The sequence below is a fragment of the Thermobia domestica genome, chromosome 7 (genome assembly GCF_964235325.1).
Source record: "Thermobia domestica chromosome 7, izTheDome1.hap1.1, whole genome shotgun sequence".
NCBI lineage: Eukaryota > Metazoa > Arthropoda > Insecta > Zygentoma > Lepismatidae > Thermobia > Thermobia domestica.
Window position 1 is genome coordinate 58,021,659 of NC_137460.1, and position 22,415 is coordinate 58,044,073.

The following is a 22,415-nucleotide window of genomic DNA, read 5'->3' on the forward strand; positions in this document are numbered from 1 at the left end:
CTCGGGATAGTTATCCATGAAATTTATTTTTGAGAAATGATTTTAGGAAAGGAATTCGGGAATATCAAACATTTTCGTAGTCATAAGAACTTTTTCCATTTATTCTGTATTGCAGTGATATATTTCTCAAATGTTGCTATGTACTTTTTTTCTTGTGAATATGCGGCGCCAATGATATTCAATGCTTCCTCGTAATTCACTGCAAATGAAGTATAATAGAAAATGTTTTATTTTTCATAGAGCATCATATGTAGCTCGTTCCAGAAGACTTTGAGCAACTCATGACAACTTAGGATTAGACACATGCCTTCGTGAGTGCTAGGAATCTTATAAAACCAGTCTGACAAACAATCTTTTAGGCTTTCCTGGCCAAAATCTTGTGGTAGCACCTAACACTGTCACATTCTGGAAATGAGTGGGCAAATGGGAAATCCACAACGCAGATACTTTTTGTAGGTGCTGATTCCCTTGATGATTTTTCCGCCATGTATCTTATTAATATACTCTTGGTTCAGTCAACTGGTTCACGAATAATACTACGACGTTGGTGATCTGAAATAGCGGCCTTTATGTGGATAGTAATTTCCTGTACCAATGTGGCTTACAAGTAGTTGACGAATAGGAGCCATTTCCATCGAAATCTGACCATATTTGAATTGATGTGATAGCAATGCGTTATAATATTGACCAAAACCCACATGGCGTAACAGCTCATTTTGTGGGCCTAAGCCTGCTCCAGCGCCATCCGTTAGCAACCGGCTGAACTACGTCGCCAGATGGTCAGCGCTCTGCGACGCCCTATCCCTAACAGGCGCATGAGGAGCTTTCTAGACCTAGTGGCCGTCACGTCTTGTTTTCACGTGACTCCCCAGTTTGCCTCACGATGCTGGGTGGACGCCCCGGTCGGGAATTGATCCCGGGACCACGCAGACATGAGTCCAACGCACTAACCACTATACTATGGTGTTCCCGCTCTTTATAATATTATTCTCCATAAAACATTAAGAGCTTCAACATTTGCTACAGCGTTTACTTTTCTGGAAAGAAATTTGATCATATCTCCTGTGTTTCATAGGTCCCATGCTCACACATCTTAATATAAATAATTGTCAGTGCGGCAGGGCATACTGAATGCTGTGTCCCATGTGTGTAGAGACGCGTATTTGTGTACAATTTCATTCTCGTACGCTCATTGAAGATGGACTAGGAAAATGTTTATTGAACTTCTCGCATGTTCTTTATTCTTCGCACATGTATATACATATTTGTCGTGCAAAAATGAGTATGTTATAATATTAAGTCGTATTCTGTTAGTCATATATTGTTCTTATTCTAACTTGCAAAGCCTATTGTATAATGTATAGAGCCTAATTTATGTCTTTAATGTGTGTTTAAGTTCTAAATGTATAACTTTTACTTTTAAAGAGATTGATAAAGAGAGAGAGAATTCGTAGTATTGACCAGTGGTTCTCAATCTTTTTTGACTGACAACACAATTTACTGAACATCTAGGACATCGCGGCACGCTTGTTTGATATTTTTATTATAAATAATAATAATAATAATAATAATAATAATAATAATAATAATAATAATAATAATAATATCTACTATAATAGTAAAATCAATTAGTTTTTATAATAAGTCTATGTAGCACTGAGCATTATTGCTACCGGTAGAGGTGTTGACTGGTACAATCTGTCTGCATTTGAACTATTATTATTAAATTCTTTGTGATTTTTAAGTTCTAAAATTTAACGACACACCTTAGGGGACTGCGTGACAATCAGTCTGTTGCGACACATCGGTTGAGAACCACTGGTATAGACATTGCACATTGGCACGAAACTTGTTACTGGGAAAAGTAAATTGTTTTGTCCAACATCTTGAATACATTTTGGAGTTTTATAGTGAACATATAAAAATATATCAATCAGTATTTTGTTTTCGTATTTTTAAAAAAATAATACGTTAGTTTAAGCTTTCACATAGCTTAATCCTGTATAGTTTTCTGACAATAAATTATATTGCAGTTCAAAATATCAATGCCACTTGAAATTTAATTGCTCTATACATTTATTTTACAGTTTATTAGTATTTTTAGAAGCCAACACATTACTTATTTTATATTAAATAGTTACACTTTTCTGGTCGATTGTTAAATTCCATTGCAGTGTCCTGTCAAAGAACTAAATTTGGCTGTTATTATTTTTGGGAAATATGCACATTAATGGTTTGGTGAAAATATGCATGTATCAAATTACTTCTTTCTTCTTTCACATTAAAAAGAAAATCAGAGCATCAAATTCTTTTTGAATTGTGTTTGTGTTCGTTTTCACTATTAAAATTGATCGTTTTGGTTCAGCGCTTTGAGGTGTTTGTGTGTTTTGTGTATTTTTTTTCTTTGTATTCAGTGCACAATGTTTGTTTTAGCCTGGGGGTTACTTCTGCAAATGTAAGGCAGGTTGGATGGGAAATAATTGCGACCTGGACGTCCCAGAATGCCAATCCGACCCGTGTCGAAATGGAGGGAGTTGCATAGATTTAACAAATGCATTTGCTTGCAAGTGTCCACCAGGCTTTGGAGGTATAGTGCCCTTGTGTTCCTTGTGTTCTACTATGTGTGCACATAAAAAAAAAAATATTTTCCCTAAATTTTGTGAAGGAATTTACTTTTATGTTTTTCTTTTTTCTTTTTTTTTCATTTCAGCAGTCCTTTTTTTTTATTTTTTATTTACGTGTTGTACAATTATTACTCCAGGTTGAGTCAAAGATTTCTGGACGTATCTAATATTATTTTATTAGGCAGTTCACAGGTAGTTGAATTTGCTTGCTCCTTTAGAGGAGAACAACAAGATGAATTCTCGGACTGAGTCGAACTTACCTCTCAAGGATTCCTTTTCATTGACGTGTGATAAATTTAGTATTCTTTGAAATAAGTCATATTCATTTACAGAAGTGATCGGTTTATATCCGACCGGTTTGAAAACGCTGCTGTCACCTCTATAGTTGCGCCTGAAACATGGAACTGGTGTCGTTATCAGTGTGGTGTCTCATGCTGTAGGTGCCGGAGTTTAATGTTGGTGCTAATGAAATGCCGCCGAAAATGAACCGTTTTCCACGCACATTTTCCGTACAACTGAATACTGAAATAGTGTTGGAAAACTATCGGAGTGACCAAGCTAAAAGTATTGTGACTGGGAAAACACGAATAGTGCCCGTGTAGAAATATTTACCAGCAAGAGGAGTCCCATTCGAGGTTACAAGCAAAGTATCCCTGAGGTGCTTCGTATAGTTTGTCGATTGGCAGACCAGGAGAACTCATCACCCCAACGTGACATGGCCCAAAGGTAAAATCTAGCGCAGACTATTGTCAGTCAATATATCTACAGATTCACAACCTTCACAAGTGCCACGTTAGTGAATATAAACTGTATAAAATACACTTGGAGTAGAGGGGGAGGTTCAAAATGAAGGTCTATTGTCACATTGAATGAAGCATACAAGTAACTCGCGTAATGACAACATCCGGGCAAATACGTACCATGACATCTCGGATAACGGATGTATCGAGGCTTACCTCTGTGGGAGGTGCGTAAGGTAGACAAAACCGGATGTGACCCCACTCTATCAAAGGCATATCCCTGATTTGTACAAAGCCAATAAGAAGCAGCTATAGATTCACAATGACAAATCACTCTCCCATACTCTCCGGCTTTATCATGACATGAAGCAAGAAACTGGAATCATTGTTATTCCCTTTCATGACTTTTTTTGTGAAACCCCTGACACCAGCCCAATGAATTTCTGTGCATTTGGACTATTAGTATGACATCTACAAAATCATCGTTATTGACCTATGGAAAACCTGGAAAAAAAGAAGGGGATGGAATTGCAATACCAGTGACCCAACTTAGTTCGTTTCCATGGAAATTCCAGTGTCGGGTGGTAGTTGATCATGCTGGTGATCCGAAGAAATGACCCGAAGATTGGAGGCATGGATTTCCATAAGATAAGTAGCGTAGTACGCTTAGAAAATCGTCGGATATAACTCGATCACCTTCTGTATATATGAACTACACTCGTACCCAGGAAACATCTGAGAAAGTGGTAACACGAATGGAGATGGATCGATGCCAATCTGCGGAATTGTATTCCCATTGACCACAGCGAAGTGAAACGACACAGAAACGTAGCAAATAATGACTGCAATTCACCCAAGGAACCTTGTATGGGTTCATCCTGTCGATTACAGATTGATCCTGTTTGATGTCGGAAGAAACGCTCAGTATGAGGTGTGGTCTCACTGAACAGCGGTACAGATTGCACAGCCTATACCCACACTGTGGATGAGGCCATCCAGCAGCTCCTGTTGTAATGCATCTTACTCGTACGTATACACCTGTCGGAGTTCACCCAGAGTCCGGAGTGATGAATATCAGTTTGGAATGCGACGTGCAAGGCATCCTAGACCCATATTTTCCTATATTTGTTATCACTACTGTAAATCATATTATGTTTTTGTATATAATCTTATACAAATAATTTGGGCATGTGAACTTAACCCTCCAAACACCGTGTATTAGTTAGAAAGAGTAAACAAATGAAATGAAATGAAATATTCAATCGGATTAAAATCCGGGGAGCGTAGTGGACACTCCAAACCTATCCTGTGTTTTCAGTTATTTCTCTGACCATGTACGTTCTGTATGGATGGACATTATTGCCGATTACACGAAACGTATGGCCATATGCACCACACGGATATCACGTTTTAGTGTGTTTGCACATTGTTACAGTATAATATCCCGATATATCATATCCGTCACGTGTGTTTTGCGGGAACACATGCAGAGATGTCTGTCCCCCTAACATGATGCAACCGCAGACCATAATTCGGCACCGTCATAACAATCTTGTTCCACAAAATTGGCAAGGTCATAACTTGTCCTTGGTTTCTGTCAGATGAAGACGTAGAGAATCACTCTCCAAACTCAAGCGGAACTCGTTAGTGAAGAGTACTCCACCTGTCTGTTCTTGAGTTCACTCACTGTAGACTAGATTCATGTTAAGCAGTTTTGACGGTATCATGGTATGAGTGGAATACCTATATGGGTGATCTTGCATAAAAGGACACTTTTGTGTAGTCGATGATATGCAGTTTGTCGGGAGACATAGGGCCAAGAGGCTGCTCTAAGGACGAGAAGTACTAATGCAGATGTAGTGCAGGTTAGACGTCATCGGGCATTTAATGCCAGATAGCGGTCCTCGCGCAGTGTTGGTATGTGGGTGGCCTGCTTCATTTTCTTCGAATGATTTCGCCCTCCTGGGGCCTTTCCCACAATCGCAAAGTTGGATTACGAGCCACGTTCAACATACACTCACAGCTCATTGACTTTGCCTCATTTCTAAAGCTCCTATGAAAACCACATATAATGTCTAGATGTCTCCCTTGTGCTATCCAGTATGTTTCCTATAAAATTTGATATGCTCATACTCAACTAAATCACGCTGTACGTAACATTTCACTACCACGCTGGCTTTGCATGCATCATCCGCTAATGATCAATCAAGCTCGTAGAGTACAATTTACGTCATTTGTGTGAGGAATGGTATTTTCTGGCATCCACAAAATCACATTTTCTGCCATGATGTCTCGGGGTTTCGAAAAGTAATAGATAAATAAATAAATAAAATAAATCCCGTAGCTTCTGGACATGAGTGTTTGTTCATTATTTGACGAACGACATAGTCAGTGATTGTCAGTATGAATTACTATTAATGAGAGTTAAGCTTATATGTAACAATTGTAACAATTCTTGGAAACATTGCTTATGTCTGTGAGGTTTGAAGAAAAAGTTTCGTACATACACGTTCAGCTGCATTTTGACTGAATCTGGTAAATGTGACTTTTATTGATTAATTATTGTTTTATAAAGGTCTAAAGAACTTGTTTACATACAAAACAAGAAACAGGTAAGGAATTGACTAAGATTCTTGCTTTCAAACTTTCTTGTTCGATGGAATTATATTTTCAGTAATAAGTTAAAGGTTAGTATCTGACAATGTTGTTCTTATATAATGAATCAAACAAAAGAGTAGAGCGAATGCAAATATTTCCAAATTGATTTATAAAATGGTGAAGTAATAGTCATATGCCCTGTATGTAGAGCCATGCATATTGGACAACTCACCGTCTATCAGTTTTAATCATATTAACATTCTAGGGAAGATATAGGCTGAGGTGGTCTAGTTCCTTGATCAACACGATCATCAGATTTAATCTATTTAAAAAGTAGTAGTTTACGAAACTCTGTAGAGTCGAAGGGAGATTTTGGTTACAGAAATAATGGCTATGGCCCAAGACAGTAAGTGCACACAGTGTTTTCGGACGAGTGTACCAAACATATTTTGCAGACATATATGTTTACAATGATGTTGGTGGTCACCTTATTACACAGATGTAGATGAGTAAAAGAAACAAAACATGGGAACAACTGAAAGCAAATGGATACGAAAAAGAAAAAAGAAAGAAAGAAACATTAAAATTTGGCTTAAATTTGATTGGATTTTGTTTCTGTGACGATGAACGTACAGATTTCTTAAAATGTTAGTTTTAATAGTTATTAATTTCTTAAAGTCTTGCTAGTTAGTAGGTAATTTCTTAACCCTTTGCATCACCCGTTTAAATTTCGCGGTAAATGCCATGTGCGGGAATTTTAAAAGCAGATAAAAAGCGCAGTGCGTATCCTTTCAGTTAATCTTTTCTATCTTTGTTGTTTTAAACGATTGTTTATGAAACATAACTTATGTATTAGTAAATATATCGATAGATGCATATGTTTTAAATTACTTTTGTCACTTGCATGCTGGAAAATACTTTAAACCTGAATATGAAATTTCAAGTACGCTCTACAGAAGGATATTTTCGTGTAATAGTAGTCACAACTTTCCTAAAATATTTTCGAAACACACTAAAACATGATATCCATGTGGTACATTTAAGTAAGAATCGCCGCACTACCCATATACTACGTATTTTGATTTTTTGTTTGTTTGCCCAAGACAAATTCGACAACACACACTTCTGTTTTTCTTTGACTAGTGAGTTGGATTAGTGATTAAGGAGCGAAACTCATAGAAGATATTCCTCAAAATAGAAGAAACTTAAATGCAAGATTTAGTTAGTTTTTATCTATGTTGCAGCAACTTGTGGCTTTTATGTGTGTGGACATTTGTTCATTTCCCTTTCGATAGGCAGCTTATCCTAACGTTTTCTCTGGTTTTGCTTAAAACAAGTTTAAATATAATGTAGTGTGAACTGTTTGACGTACACTATTTTCCTGTGTTTTAAAACCTAAATATTCAAAAACTTAGAAGCACCATTAGCTTAATATTTTGTAACTGTAACTTAGAAGGTCAACATTATCTACAGAATGTGTTTGTGCTCATTGTGTACTCATCTGTCTGCAAGGAAATAAATAACTAATTCTATGGCCTATGGAATTCGAAGATTCAATGCCGCATTCACAAGAGCTCTGCATTGACTTCTGTCCTTAGCCAACTAAAACCAGTTTCTATTTTGTATTCTTGTTCTGCTAGAACCATCTTAATATTGTCCTCCCATGTGTGCCCAGATCTTCCTAATGGTCTTTTCTCCGCTTGGGTTTCCAGTTAAAATTTTGAAAGCGTTTCTGCATCCTTTCTGGTCACATGATCTGTTGATTTGACCCACCGCCATTTTGCACAGGCTCATCATCAAGAGTCGAGACTTGTTTCATCTTCTTTCACTTAACATCAGCTTTCATATGGTACTCAACTTGAACCCCTTTTCCATTTCAACATTTTGAGTGGGACCCTGCGAGGCACCCTGGGACATTTTTTTGACTTTGAATCATTATACTTTTCAAATAATGACGTATCCGTGTTTTTGTTTCTACACCTATCCCACCGTTTCAGATTCATACAAGTGGCCATAGACTTTGCAATGAAGATTGTGTTGATATTTTGACCCACCGCTATTTTGCACAAGCTTATCGTAGAGAGCCTAGACTTCTTTCATTTAGCACCAGCTTTCATACGATATGCAAATTGATCCCCCTTTCCATTTAAAACTTTTGAGTTGGACCCCGTCTAGGACCCTACGGGGGACCCTGGGAAAATTTATTTTACTTTCATACGTTGTACTTTTGAAATGATGGAAGACATGTTTTTCTATTTTCATATCTGTCTTACCGTTTCAGATTTTTCGGGGTTGCAACAGACTTATGGACACGTTTAAAGATTTTAATAACAATAAGTAACGTGCTGCCTCAAGCGGAATACATGAGACCTCCCCAATTTTGGTAACCGGTTTTGATCTTATCTTGACTCAAGCTTTCAGGAAATATATACATCACCCCCACTTTGTGGGTTCAGGTTCAAGTACATCCCTAGTTAATGACCCTAACAACTTGTTCAGAAACGTTCACAGAAACAAGGAAATAAAAAATGCATAAACAATAACAACCTTTTCATATATAAGTTTATAGTGTTTCTGTTTTTAATTTATTGTAAGTATTTCGATTTAGACATAGTAGCATGTAAACGCACATTTATCACCCTTGACGATTGCATATTTGTGACGGCAGTCCGTAAAAAGAATTACGAACATAACTGAAACTTTAGCTTAAGATACTATTTCGATATGTACTTAACGGGAAACTGTGGGAAACTCCAGAATATTAAGGTTATTCAGCATGAGCAGGATTTACTCGGTCCTGATTTGTTTCTATTTAAAAAAAAATAATTCAGTAACTTTTTGGTAATGCTTCTAATGCATTTTATAATCCCTGTACTTAACTTCAACATGTTTCTTTTGTAATACTTTCCATTTCTGTAATTAACAAACCATAACACATATTTGCATGTTGTATTCATATTTCGCATTGATGACTGATGAAATTTTTAAATAATATATTTCAATATAATTTTCTTTTATAGGAAATTTGTGCGAAATCAACATCGATGAATGCGCATCCAACCCATGCCAAAATGGAGGATCCTGCATTGATCGTGTTAATGGCTACTCTTGCAATTGCACTCAGGATTACATGGGCGAAAACTGTGAAAGTGAATATAATTCGTGTTCATCTGCTCCCTGTTTTCATAATGGCACCTGTGTACCGAAACCTACTAAGGGCGAATACTATTGTGAATGTATTTCAGGTAAATTTTGTCGATAAGTTTTGTTTAAAAAATATTTTATAATTGTATGAAACACAATGCAATAATTATAGTATTCTGACTCAGCTGAAATGTTCTTCCAATACGTACTTTTTAGCCTATGTTTTAATTGAATTATTGGTCAGTTTTTCTCAGGGCAAAGGCTTACCTTATTTTGCTGTGCAGAAGTAACAAGTTACAACTATATGAAGATCTGTATAGAAAACTAATTTAAGCTCTTTGTCCTGAGGAAGATTGACCGATAGCTCAATTAAAATATAAACTAAAAAGTACTGGAGGAACGTTACAGATAAGTTAGTATACTATTGTTTTGTATAAAAAATTCCATATACTGGTGAAAGTAAAATTTTGGACACTGAACAGTTAAGAAGACTAGACAATATGCTACTTGAATATGATACAAGCATTCATAGAACTTATTGTTGTAAACAACTTTTACAAAATTTTATAAGTTTCCCACAGAATATAGCAATTAATCTTGAAAAGAGAATTTTAAAAATTCATATAGTATAGTTTTCAAATTTTAATGACTTCGATTGAGAAAACTGCAAACCAAACTAGAGGAACTTCAGAAGATTTCATCCATATGTCTCCAAACGTTTTTAGTACTTCATGAAAAGTATAATATAAATTATACATTATTAATGTGGATCACCATCCGGAAGTCAGTATAGGCATTAGTTCATTACCTTAACCAATACGTAACGAAATGCCACACATTATAAGTATTGCACTATAAAATAGAGTTATGCGTCAGCTACAACATAAGATATTATTTCTTTTGGTTATGTATTTTATCTAAAAAAGCAATTTATAAAAGGAAAACTTGATGAGTTTTAAGATGAGTACGCAAGATGGCGCTTGCTGGTAAATTTTGCTACTCCTGTGCTGTTTTATGAAATTTTTACTTACAAGCATAAATTATTTTACAAGTAGTTATCTCATTACAGAATATGGATATTATATGACCATTTTTCGTGTTATGTTTTACATTTTATCCAATTATTATTGTATGTTTACGGAAATAGTTTTAGGGGCTGAATCTCATGCTAGCGCAGAACGTCAAAATGTTTCGTTGCCAAACTTACGCATGAAAATATTTAAAATACACAAATAGAATAAGTTTTGAAGAATTACATATTTAGACATCATGAAAATACACCAAGAATACATAAACTGAACAAAAATAAATGAATGAATAAATAAATAAAGAAGTGATACCTACTCGCAGATAACTGTACAGTTTCTTTTTTTGGTCATAGGAAGCTCGTATGTATGTTTTATATATTTTCATATGCAGTTACTATGAAGTCTATTTTTAGAATTCTTTTCTTTTTAATCATATTGTACCGCGTAAGCCTGACAATTTTTAACACTTCGAGGTCATTTTCTCTTACAGTAAGTGTGTTAATCTTTGGCAAGATAATTGAGAGTTGGATTTTTTAAAGACTATGAATAGTTTTCTTGATGACATTACCCTAGAACGTAAGTGTCTTAGTGGTAGTTTTAGTTCATTCTTCAAATTTTCGTCTTTCCATGTGCGCTATGCTGAGAGAAACACGGTATAAGTGAGTTTTCTTGGAAACTTAGTTTTTATTTCATTTTAATATTCTGTCGGCTTTTTTTTTTTTTTAAAAAAAAGATTTTTTTTAATTACCACCTTTGTGTAATTAGTTGTTGGGAAAATTAATTACTCGTACAACTTGATTAATAATAGTTTCAATGTTACGTAATTATTTAGGTACGCTCATAACCAACGCTTTTACAGACTCTGTCATAAGTCGTTGTTTCTGTGTAGCCACTTTCTCCGACGGTAGTGTGATAACACCGCGGTGGTGCACGGACAAATATCGTATGCAAAACCAGTGTTGTAGCATAGCAGAAAAAAAAAAAACACTATATACAGATATAATACATACTCACATTGTTTTTCTATTCAAAAATCGAATTCTGAGTAATGTCGTACTTTTAGCGAATACTTTCAACATGATTGGATCTTAATTTGGAAATGTTTTCCTTAGGATGTGAAGCAGTCGGTCAGTCAGTTCTTTTTTCAATTCACAGTTCTCTTGTAAAACCTTCAAAATATAATTTCACGGTTTTTTTTTTTTTTAATTCCTTCTATCCACCCGGAAGAAAATGAAACGAGATCACCACCTGAAGCCACCTCTATCCATTATACAATTGGATTATACGAATCCATATATTTGTAGCAGCGAAGTTTTTCCATTTATTTTCAATATATCCAGCCACATATCTTAATGCCTCTGTTTCTTCTCTTCGTGTGAAAATTGTTATGGCATTTTTTTTTCATCCAAACTGAAATCTGACATTTCTTGCATGCCTTCGTTTTCTGAGGCAGTCTCCCTACCATCAGAAAAACCAAAAGTTCACGAAAAAATAAGTTTGTCATTACGTCATCTGGTCTGGTAAGATCTGTTCCCAAATTTTTAAAATTTATTTTTTATTTATTTTCACCGGGTGTGATAGCGTTGTTAGTTTCAAGGTGACAATGCAATTTACTGATATTGTACCGACGCTAAATCTTTCTAGTAACTGTCAAGTAATAGCACACTCGCTGAGAGAAAAATGGTCATGAGGCACGAAGATAATCTGTGAGATTACCCTTTAGTTTTATATCTAATATTCTATTTCTTCAGTATTTACAGATGTTTCTTTTTATTGTTTCGGTAGGGTTTGAAGGATTAAGGTGCGAGAACAACGTAAATGATTGTTTTGGTGTGACGTGTCCCGAGAGGAAGATCTGTGTAGATGGTGTGAATGCTTATGAGTGTCGGTGTCCCAAAGGCTTCACAGGCGAGAACTGTTCCATTGATATTGACCACTGTCAAGAGAACCCTTGCCAAAATAATGGAACCTGCAAAGATGGTGAAGGAGACTATTCGTGCATTTGCAAACCAGGATTTACAGGTAGATATACTTATTTTGGTACAAGTGCCGTAATTCGAAATACTGACAGGTGATATAACAAAATACTAACCTTAAACTTACTTGAATACCTTATTGATAATTTATTGATGTGTGTATATTTTAACGAGTGCTTGTTGACGTTCTCAGTATGTTTATTATTATTATTATTATTATTATTATTATTATTATTATTATTATTATTATTATTATTATTATTATTATTATTATTATTATTATTCCTTTTTAATACTTTACTTTTCATAATTGAAATTTTAGATAATACATTGTGTAGGAAATGTTTAAGCTTGCATTCACACAAGCTCATATTTACAATTACTAATTTATAGTAGAAATATTGAATTTAATTCAATTATACATTCTTTGCAGAATTACTTGGGAAACTTGTTTAATTAAACCAAGTCTGAAATCTGATGCAAATAAATGTTATATGCAGAATGTTGATTAATTCAGAACAGATCAATTTCTGTGTGAACATGATTTTTGAAGTTTGAAAAATTGTTAGAAAAAATGTTAGCAAAAGGCTAATATTCACCATAAGAATCAAAACACTCGTCTAGGAAGTACTTTCGAAGAACAGTTATCTTCATTTTCAGCCTAGGTACACGTCGAAAGGATTTAAAACATAGGGAAGAAACATGGATGGGTAAAAATGGTTGAAAAGGATTTAAAAATATGCGAAGTAAAAATGTTCTTGTCACTGGAAATAAACATGTTAATAGTAACTCACTTATCACTGTTCACTGTTTTTTCATTACCTTTTAGACAATGGAAATGAGTAATAAAAACACTGCTCCAAATCGCATTTATGTCATCTTTATCTAAATTAAGTATCGGTTTCTCGTAGGCTTCTGTAATTTTTCGTTCAGTTGTTGTTTTTGCTTTCTCTATCAAACATGAATTAGCAATGTTATGGTTATTGTCTTTGAGATGTGATGCCAATCCGAATAACTGTTGTAAGCTACGAAATTTGGATGTGCGAATGTGCTCAGCTCAGCTATTCGAACAATATTCCATTTGGTTTGACTTATATGTATATATTTGGTCACATTGACACTTAACCCGATAGGCACCGCTTGTTTGTTGAGGATCAGTAAAAATGCTGTAAAATTTGTAACATATTTTTCTATGGATTTAGGAAGAACTTCTGAAATCTTGGTGTTATATTTTTGCAAAATCTTAAATCCTTTTCGATGTGTGCCTAGGCTGAAGATATAGATAATGTTCTTCGAAAGTACTTCCTAGAGGAGTGGCTTGTTTCTTGCGGTGAGTATTAACCTTTTGCTTACATTTTTTCTAATTATTATCACCGCATGCAATACAGTGATAATTTGAAAAATTGTGTACATTTCTGCATTTTGTAAATTCTAATCTATTTAAATGGAAATAAATACATTAGTGAACACATTGTTTAATTTCTTCAGGTGTGAATTGTGAAAATGACATCGATGAATGCAACGCTACACAGCCACTTTGTATTTATGGTATTTGTCAAAACACCATAGGTAAGTACTAGAGAATTTTTCTTTCTAGAGGACGTGTTTCTGTATGATCTTCATCCATACTTTTTCATTACAGCATAATAAAACGTTTAATTCGATTTGTTCGTTGGAGAGCTCTTCGGATGTCTGTTATTATAGTGTATCAATTGTAATTAATATCTTTTCGTATTGGACGATCTTGCATTTCTTCTTTCTTTCCTTAATTTTAAGTGGACACTTCTTTGTAATTATTATATATGCATATTCTTTTTTTTCGAACATCGGTTGTGGTATTTTTATGCTTTCTGTGCAATTTCTTTCGGTACAAAGTATTTCAGTAACTTCGTCTTTATAAGTATTTGTACAGTGAAACAGTATATGTCAATTCTAATGACAACTATGCGAATTCGTTCGGTACTGATTTTTTTTCTTATATTACATTAAAAACGGAAATCTTCATATTCCATTACGAGGGTAGGTGGATAGGATTACTGATTATGGTGCTTTAAGCATGTGTGCCCATGTAGAGCCAGTTTTCTTTATTTATTTATTTACCGATCTGAGTACTTCCCGTGATCTAGTGGCTAGCACGCACGCCTTCGGTTTTATTTATGATGGGGGAGTATTAACCATTATGGTGATTCGGATTCCACCTTAAATTGTAGATCCATGTCTCATATAGCCTGATGGTGAAAAGGAACACTGATTTCCAAGGATTCCACCTTAAATTGTAAGTCTGTATCTCATATAGCCTGATGGTGAAAAGGAACACTGATCTCCAAGGATTCCATCTTAAATTGTAGGTCCATATCTCATATAACCTGATGGTGAAAAGGAACACTGATCTCCAAGGATTCCATCTTAAATTGTAGGTCCATATCTTATATAGCCTGATGGTGAAAAGGAACACTGATCTCCAAGGATTCCATCTTAAATTGTAGGTCCATATCTCATATAACCTGATGGTGAAAAGGAACACTGATCTCCAAGGATTCCATCTTAAATTGTAGGTCCATATCTCATATAGCCTGATGGTGAAAAGGAACACTGATCTCCAAGGATTCCATCTTAAATTGTAGGTCCATATCTCATATAGTCTGATGGTGAAAAGGAACACTGATTTCCAAGGATTCCACCTTAAATTGTAGGTCCATATCTCATATAGCCTGATAGTGAAAAGGAACACTGATTTCCAAGCAGCCAACCCATCTCTTAATACATCCGATGAAATAAACGTCTTCTGTAGTTCTCTTGCAAATGAACTACAACTTTAGTGTGTAATCCTTTACCTATTACTCTTCATTCGATGTAAGTACTTCGCCCATATATCTTACTCTGTGTGGCCGCTTATGAAATCTCGGGATGCACGATCGTTCGGAAAGTAAAGTTTAAGAAAAGGTTTTTATTTTACTTACGGTTCATTCTTGTTTTCAATAGCAGATTAGGAGGCACTTAGCTTTCATTCGACTGAACTGTTTTGCACACAGTATGATTGCAAAGTTTACCACGTTTTTAATAAAATAAAATAATACCATAGATATTATACGTATAGAGTTGACTTAGATACTAAATTGATTAAAAAAAAATAGTAGTCTAATGGAAAAAAAAAAACAACTAAAATTTTATAAATATCAGATAACAATTCCAATAATTGAAATTAGAAGTACCATTTTCGGTACAGATTATGAAGGCCCGAGGGTTATATGTAGAGGTAAAGGTCCCGACACTTTCTTGACTTCGGCGCGTATGAAGCTAACGTAGTCAACACCACACCCCGAGTCCCCTATACTCCCTCAGGTTGCCCTAGGTTCCCATGCTAAAGAGGCTGGATGAACCTTAGCATTGGCGCATTAGAATGAGAAAAAAACTGTCGTCTAATGGAAAGAAACCAAAATTTTATAAACATGACATATTTATTCCAATAATTTAAATTAGAAGTACCCCTTTCGATACAGATCATGAAAGTCCGAGGATTATGTGTGGAGGTTAACGTCCCACGATTTCTTGATTTCGGCACGCATGGAGGTGACATAGTCAGCTCCGGCTCCCTTTATTTCCCCAGGTTTCCCTAGGTTCCCATGTTAAATAGGCTAGATGAACCTCGGCAATGGCGCATTAGAATGAGGAAAAATTCCAGCCCAACCGGTATCAAACCCAGGTCGCTTACTTGGTAGATAGCCGTCTCACCAACATGCTTTTGCGGCTCCAGTAATATGCTTAACAGAGATGTGATTTAAATGTGTTATAAATAGAAACCTTTCACTACTGTCAAATGAATTTCGCCGTATACAAACACAAGACTATTTTGGATTGAGGCAGGAACATATTTAAACACAATGTATATAAAATGCAGCTTTTGTGCCTATATAAAATTACAAAACAATATCCTTGTGTAATAACGAGGTTTTCCATAATCAAACCACTGTCGTTACTAGGAAATATTATTTACTAGTGTTATTATAATAAAACAGTGTATTCTGTCCACAATTATTTTTGATTAACTATCTACAAACTTCCGCTGCTAACTATTCTTGCTTTTTTAAAAAAAATAATTGCAAATTTGTATGGTTTATATGCCATGTTAAACTCTAAATTCATTTGTTACATAATCATGCTGAAAAGAGAAATTTAAACTGGAATTCAATAAATGAAAGTACAGTAGAGTGCCAATTATCCGAGCTAATGTGGATCGAATCTAACTCGAATAAACAAAAACTCGGTTAACACGAATGAATACATAGAAAATTTTGTATAGTATTTATTATTGTATAACGATTTCTTTATTAGATTATTTATTATTACTGTATTTATTATACATACAATGCAGTACAATACATACATACGTCCATAAGTAATTAGCTATAATAAGTAAATAAAATGTAGGTTTGATATTGATATTGACATGTACATACGTAAAACACAATACAAAAAGTATTTCATAGTTTTGTGTTTCATTAAACTGCCTAGTTACAGTATCATAACGTCAGCTGGTGCCGTGTCGTCTCGCTGTTCGACTTAGAGTAGCGCCTTCTCGATCACGCTCAAACCATCCGTGTGAGTGATTCTTTCAACATTTACCATTTCATTGTCATTTTCGTCATCCGAATTGTTATCATCTGTGGCTTAATTACAATGACCTTAGACAGTTCATACTGTCCATCGTCTTGTATCCAATCACCCACATCTTAATTTTTCACTGTAGCCTCTAAAGAGATCTAAGTCTACATCATTTGAAGATCCTTGAGTTTGTGCCATACTTGTGCTATCATTATTTGGTGAAATATATTTCCAGCTTTTCAGGATGATAGATGATTTCACATCGTCTAGAGATCACTGAAACAAAAGCTTGCAGACTGCTTATCGTTGTAACCAGACTAGTTTTTAAAAGATTTATTTGTTTGGATTAAGCTCGGATAACACGGAACCTCGGTTAATCGAAACTCAGATAATCGGGATTCCACTGTATATTAAAACTTCAGGGTGATTTAAAAAAAAAACAAAAAAAAAAAAAAAAAAAAAAAACACGGATTTCATTTGGGTCTAGAGTTTCTAACTGAAGTCTGATTTTCATGCGGTTTATGGCAAATGATTAAGAAAGGATGGGAGATTTATGTGGCTATGTTTACTGCTTTAAATTCACCCAGGGTAATATCGAGCACGCCTCAAGAAAAACAGCAAATATTCACCAGTGTACCTTACAATTGGAATGAGGGGCGGTGCGATGCGGTGTGGAGATTTGAGGTTTCTTATTTAGATGACAACCTCACTAATATGAATAAGAAAGGAAGCTGGGCTGTTGTATTCTTAATTGTGCTGTATAGTTCTGTGCTACTGTATGAGTATGATCAGGACGGAATGAGAACAGTGTACTATTTGGAGCAACATGAGTTTATCGTTAAAAGTTTTTGCAGAACGGAATCTGTTGTTGGTACGCAAAGGGCATTTACAAATAAATTTGACTCACGTTCTGCCCCAGACAGGAACATAATATTATCGCTAATGAATAAATTGGAAGAAACAGAATCGCTTGTGGATGAGACAGGAAAGCATTGGACCCCGCAGGCGGGTGTTGTGGAAGATGTCAGTTATCGACTCCTTTGGTCGTCCAAGAAATCTCTTCGTCGTTTGTGGCAAGAAACCGGCTATAACTATTCAACATATGATTTATGGGTGTTACCACTAACACTTAATTTGTATTCTGCAATTTACCTTCAAAAATCCAAAACCTCATTCCACTCGTAAGGCACACAGGCGAATATTTGCTGTTTTTCTTGAGGCGTGCTTGATATTACCCCGGATGAATTTAAACCAGTAAACATAGTTTCATAAATCTCCCATCCTTCCTTGATCATTTTCCACAAACCGCATGAAAATCGGACTTCAGTTAGAAATTCTAGACCAATAGGGGGCGCGGTGGCTCAGTGGTAGAGCGTTCACCTCCGGTGCTTGGGGTCCCTGGTTCGATCCCAGCTCGCGCCGTGTGGACTTTTGAGGTGGACAAACAGCGTGCTCGTGGGTTTTCTCGGGGTTATCCCGTTTCCTCCCACTTTCTTCATTCCACCATTTCATTCATCTTTCATCATCACCGTCTCCTTTAGCCTAACCGGCATAACTGTGGGATTAAAACTTAAAGATTTCATTTAATTTTTTTTTCTAGACCCAAATGAAATCCGTGAGTTTTAAAAAAAGTCATCCTGTATTTCAACCCTAATAATAAACGGCAAACGTCTAGTCTGTACATCACGTTAATCCTAATAACGAACAGTTGTGCTAATAGATGGCACCGCTTGTACTATCGCTTGCCTGTATAACAAAGCCCTGAATATTGCATGAATAGCGTATGGAGTTGGAGTATTGGTAGGCAAGTTGAAAATAAATTAATTTGTTAAATGTAAACCATTAGAGCTTTTAATTAAGCACGATTGTAAGGTGTAATGTAGAGCGAGCCAAAGGTTTGGCGAAACAAGTAGTAGTGTTGAAAATGGACGAAGTTACTGATATACTTTGTAGATTCATGTGTATAGATATGTGATTAAATAATGAATGCAATAAGAAACTTATTTACAATGTATAGAAGAGATTATTTAGCTTTTCCTAGCATTTTGTATAAGTGAATATTGAGTTTCTTTGGATCTGAAACAGAAATGGCTGCGACAATCTCTCAAAAGCAAGGTAAGCGCTTGCTTATGAGGCACTTTCCCACCATTATTATTAGTAAACTTTTCTTACTTTCTCTGTCAGGAGTATGGGTGCTATACATAATTACTTTTGGGAAAAATTATGTATTACAAATATACACACACTTATAAAACTGACTGTGTATATACTTGTATATATATTTTACACAACAACGGCGGCGTGTATTACGAGACCCAAATGTTTATTCACTAGTTGGGTCTAGAAACCTAAGGTTTTTAAGCACATTTTAAATCACTTTTGGCGTAATTGTAACTAGAAAAAAAAAAAAAAACTTACATTTTGCAAGTAAGTTTTTCAAAGATATTTTAAAGAGAAAGGAACTACGAACATTTCCATGGTACCTAAACCTGACTCAGGGTCATATGTATGATCTAAAATATCATTAAGAAACGGATCCTTAAGTTATATTTTGACACGCGATCACTTTTTCTCTAGCTCGGGTTTGGGTTTCAACATGCTAAAAACTTGAAGGAGAAGATTAATTAATTGATGTGAAACAGCGTTATGATAAAAGAACTATAGTCCATTAAGTTTACTGTGAATTGCATCCCGTAAGAAAGTAAATCTGTACGCATTGTCGTTCTTCAATCTGTCTAAAGTAATGTGATTTTACGTAATGCAGTATGCTGTCTATGGCAAAACCAACTGTAATGAATAACTATAAAATTACTACTCGTTGGCTCTCCTAACCATTGTATTCCCTCTTACTGCGAACAGACTGATTCAATATGGAGATGAAAAACAAGTGATTATGTTAGTCCTAGAACTGTCCAGTAGCAGTGCTGATGAAATCGAAGCGGTCGGATACAAGCATTGGCGCTTGACATATTGTGGTTTGATTTTAATATATTTAGATTACCTGCGAAAAGTTTTGCCTTACAGTTTTACAATTAGGTTATTAGTGGGGTTAGATGAAAATTCAGTATTCAATGTATAACTAAACTTAGTTGTCTGTAAGAGACTTTCAGTTGAAATTGACACTTTTTAAAATATTTTAAAGAGAATTTTGTTCTGAAGAAATAAATTCAAGTATAGGTTGGTACGAATGAAATGTCCAATTCAGGCGCGTCATTTCCAAAGGGGTTATTCCATTATAAATCATCAAACAGTCCCCAGGTGACCATCTGGGATTTTGATGAAATTTGGCACACAAGTACCTACATCCCTCGTAAGAAAGTCTGTAATGTTTTATTTTCCTACCGCTACCTGTTCCTGATAAACTGCCCTAGAAGTTTGGCAGTCCGCATCGTGACTTGCCGAACGCACTCTTTTTTGTAAGTTTGTAAAGAGCAAGAACTCGGTTACTAATTGCGTTACATGGGTCAAACTTTTTCTGCTATAAATATACACATCTTTGTAATGCAGTAATATTTTGAAAGCGGTGTGCCCATTTTATGTTCTGATATATAAACTATCAAAGTCAGCACTTTTTTACATTACCGTTTATAAAGCTCATTTTTTAACATGTCACAGATTTCCTAGATAACACGACAAATGCCTGTGTTTGTGTGCAGTACCTTACAGGGTTGTGAACTATATGCACCAGTAATGCAGAGCTGTTTACACTTTATTTACAGGATTTATGGGAAGTTAAAATTGATATCATTGTAAAAACACCAACTTTTTGCTTATTTTCAGAGCCCTGGTTAACTATGTTGACAGTTAAATATGAGTATGATATTTTGGATGAATATTGCTACTTATGTAACTAATAACTTGTGTGAATTTCAAAACCCTGATGTATTTTCTTCCATTTGAAATCATTGCCTTTGTCGAAAGGTGTCGGTAGTCTTTCAGGTTTAGAACGGATATGGAGAATGGAAGTAAAGAAGTACATATACGCCAGGTAAAATCATTTACACTGATTGAGCACTTGAAAATATATATTGTAAGACTATAAGAAGAAACAATGTGCCACATAATGAAATTAATTGTTACAAAATAATAGAATTCTGTGGTTCAAAATTACAGTTCAATATTAGTAATAAGAAATTGAGCGTTCAAATAAATAAAGAAACATGCACACAAAGTAAAAAGGAACATAATAAATCTGTGGAATAGGATAGCCCCTATAGCCTCCCCAGGGAGAGGCTACTGCAATGCAGGGTTCCATTATCTTTATAGTACACCACGAAAGGATGCACGGATGTCTGGGATTTCTCCCAATGGTACCCGTGAACCTCGTCCTGTATAACGAAAGTGTAATTTTCGGCAAAATCCAATGAAACAATTAGCTCTGTTTTCTGAAGTGAAGTTTTTATGTTACTCAGGTATGCAGCTTGAGCCTTGGCTATGTAATGGTGCTGTCTAAGACTATCAATTCCCTGTGTCAATGTGTCCCAAAACTCATTCACAGGGAGCTGTAGGATTTGTAATGTCAACCAGTCTGTGTGAACCTAGTTTTTAAATTTAACACAGTCATCACCTTCAAGTAAGTGATGATTAAAACGTTTTACTAAATAATCTTGCACAGCCTCCTTCCTTCCACAGTTGCCACAGTACTGTAACCTACACTGTCTGTTCGTTGCATCACACACTGCAATTTTCAGCAGTGTCTTGTAGATGTGTCCTGGTCCAGGAAGGGCATCGACCATCAGTTTCATGTTTTGATGATATTGACACACACACATACAGAATGAGTGCCAGTTGCCTTAACTGTAATGCACCACTTTGGCCTTAAGGCAGAAGGCAGAAAACTTTGCCAACCCAATCTGAAACTGGGTTTCTGTTAGCAGAATTCAACATATGTTTCATATATATTCGTTAGTAGTAGCCTTTTTTGAACTTGAACTTTAGCTTCATCTGTATGCACATACATACATTCTTTCATTCCAGGAGATTCTGGAACATCCATCGCTTTCATAAATGAAACTACGTCATTCACTGTTACTTTGGGAATTATTTTCCGAGGCTTCTGTTCTTGAAGTGATAGGATTCCTTTCTCATCTTAAGTTCTTTGCTCTTCGCACTAAATAATCTGAGGCCCTAAAACTCTGTGCAGCTTTTCTGATATTCCAAGTTGCAGGAGAAAGTGTTAAGATTTGGACTTTGTGTTTATAGGAAAATGTTTTGTGATACTTTTCTACAAGCTGCTGTATAAGCATAGAGAAATTAGCATACCTGTCACATGTCTTTTTAGTAGAGAAACGTAGTGCTCGGTATTCCAAGAACATCTTCTCGTGTACGAAATTTGTTATCTGCTTCACCTTTCTCTTGCTGTATCCTTGTCTGTCTCTCTTACATTCTTCAGTGGTGAGCAGCCTAGAGATTTGAGAGACACGTTTAGTTGCTCCTGGTGAACAGTGTGTGGTGTGTAGCTAGGATCATACTTATCATCTCTATCACTGCTATTTCTGGAACTGGCACATCTAACACATGTTTAGCAAAATTTCTGTTCTGGCACGAGCTTAACACGAAGTTCATTGATTTTGTCCTCATCCAGAGTGGAGAGGGACTCTTGAAGTAAAATTACTTCAATTCTCCATATCCGTTCTAAATCTGAAAGACTACTGACACCTGTTGACAAAGGCGATGATTTCAAGTGGAAGAAAATACATCAGG

General features: G+C 35.5%; 1 protein-coding gene across 3 annotated transcripts in view; it reads left to right on the forward strand.

Moving 5' to 3' along the window:
• Positions 1-22,415, forward strand: part of crb (cell polarity complex component crumbs) — a 249,974-nt gene that overhangs the window by 151,540 nt on the left and 76,019 nt on the right. For 2 of the 3 annotated variants that reach the window (XM_081764729.1, XM_081764730.1), the window contains exons 12-15: positions 2,434-2,587; positions 8,983-9,207; positions 11,920-12,156; positions 13,599-13,679. In XM_081764729.1, the coding sequence (XP_081620855.1) occupies positions 2,434-2,587; positions 8,983-9,207; positions 11,920-12,156; positions 13,599-13,679 (697 nt within the window). The remainder of the gene's footprint in view (positions 1-2,433; positions 2,588-8,982; positions 9,208-11,919; positions 12,157-13,598; positions 13,680-22,415) is intronic. The other variant, XM_081764731.1, reaches the window with a different exon arrangement.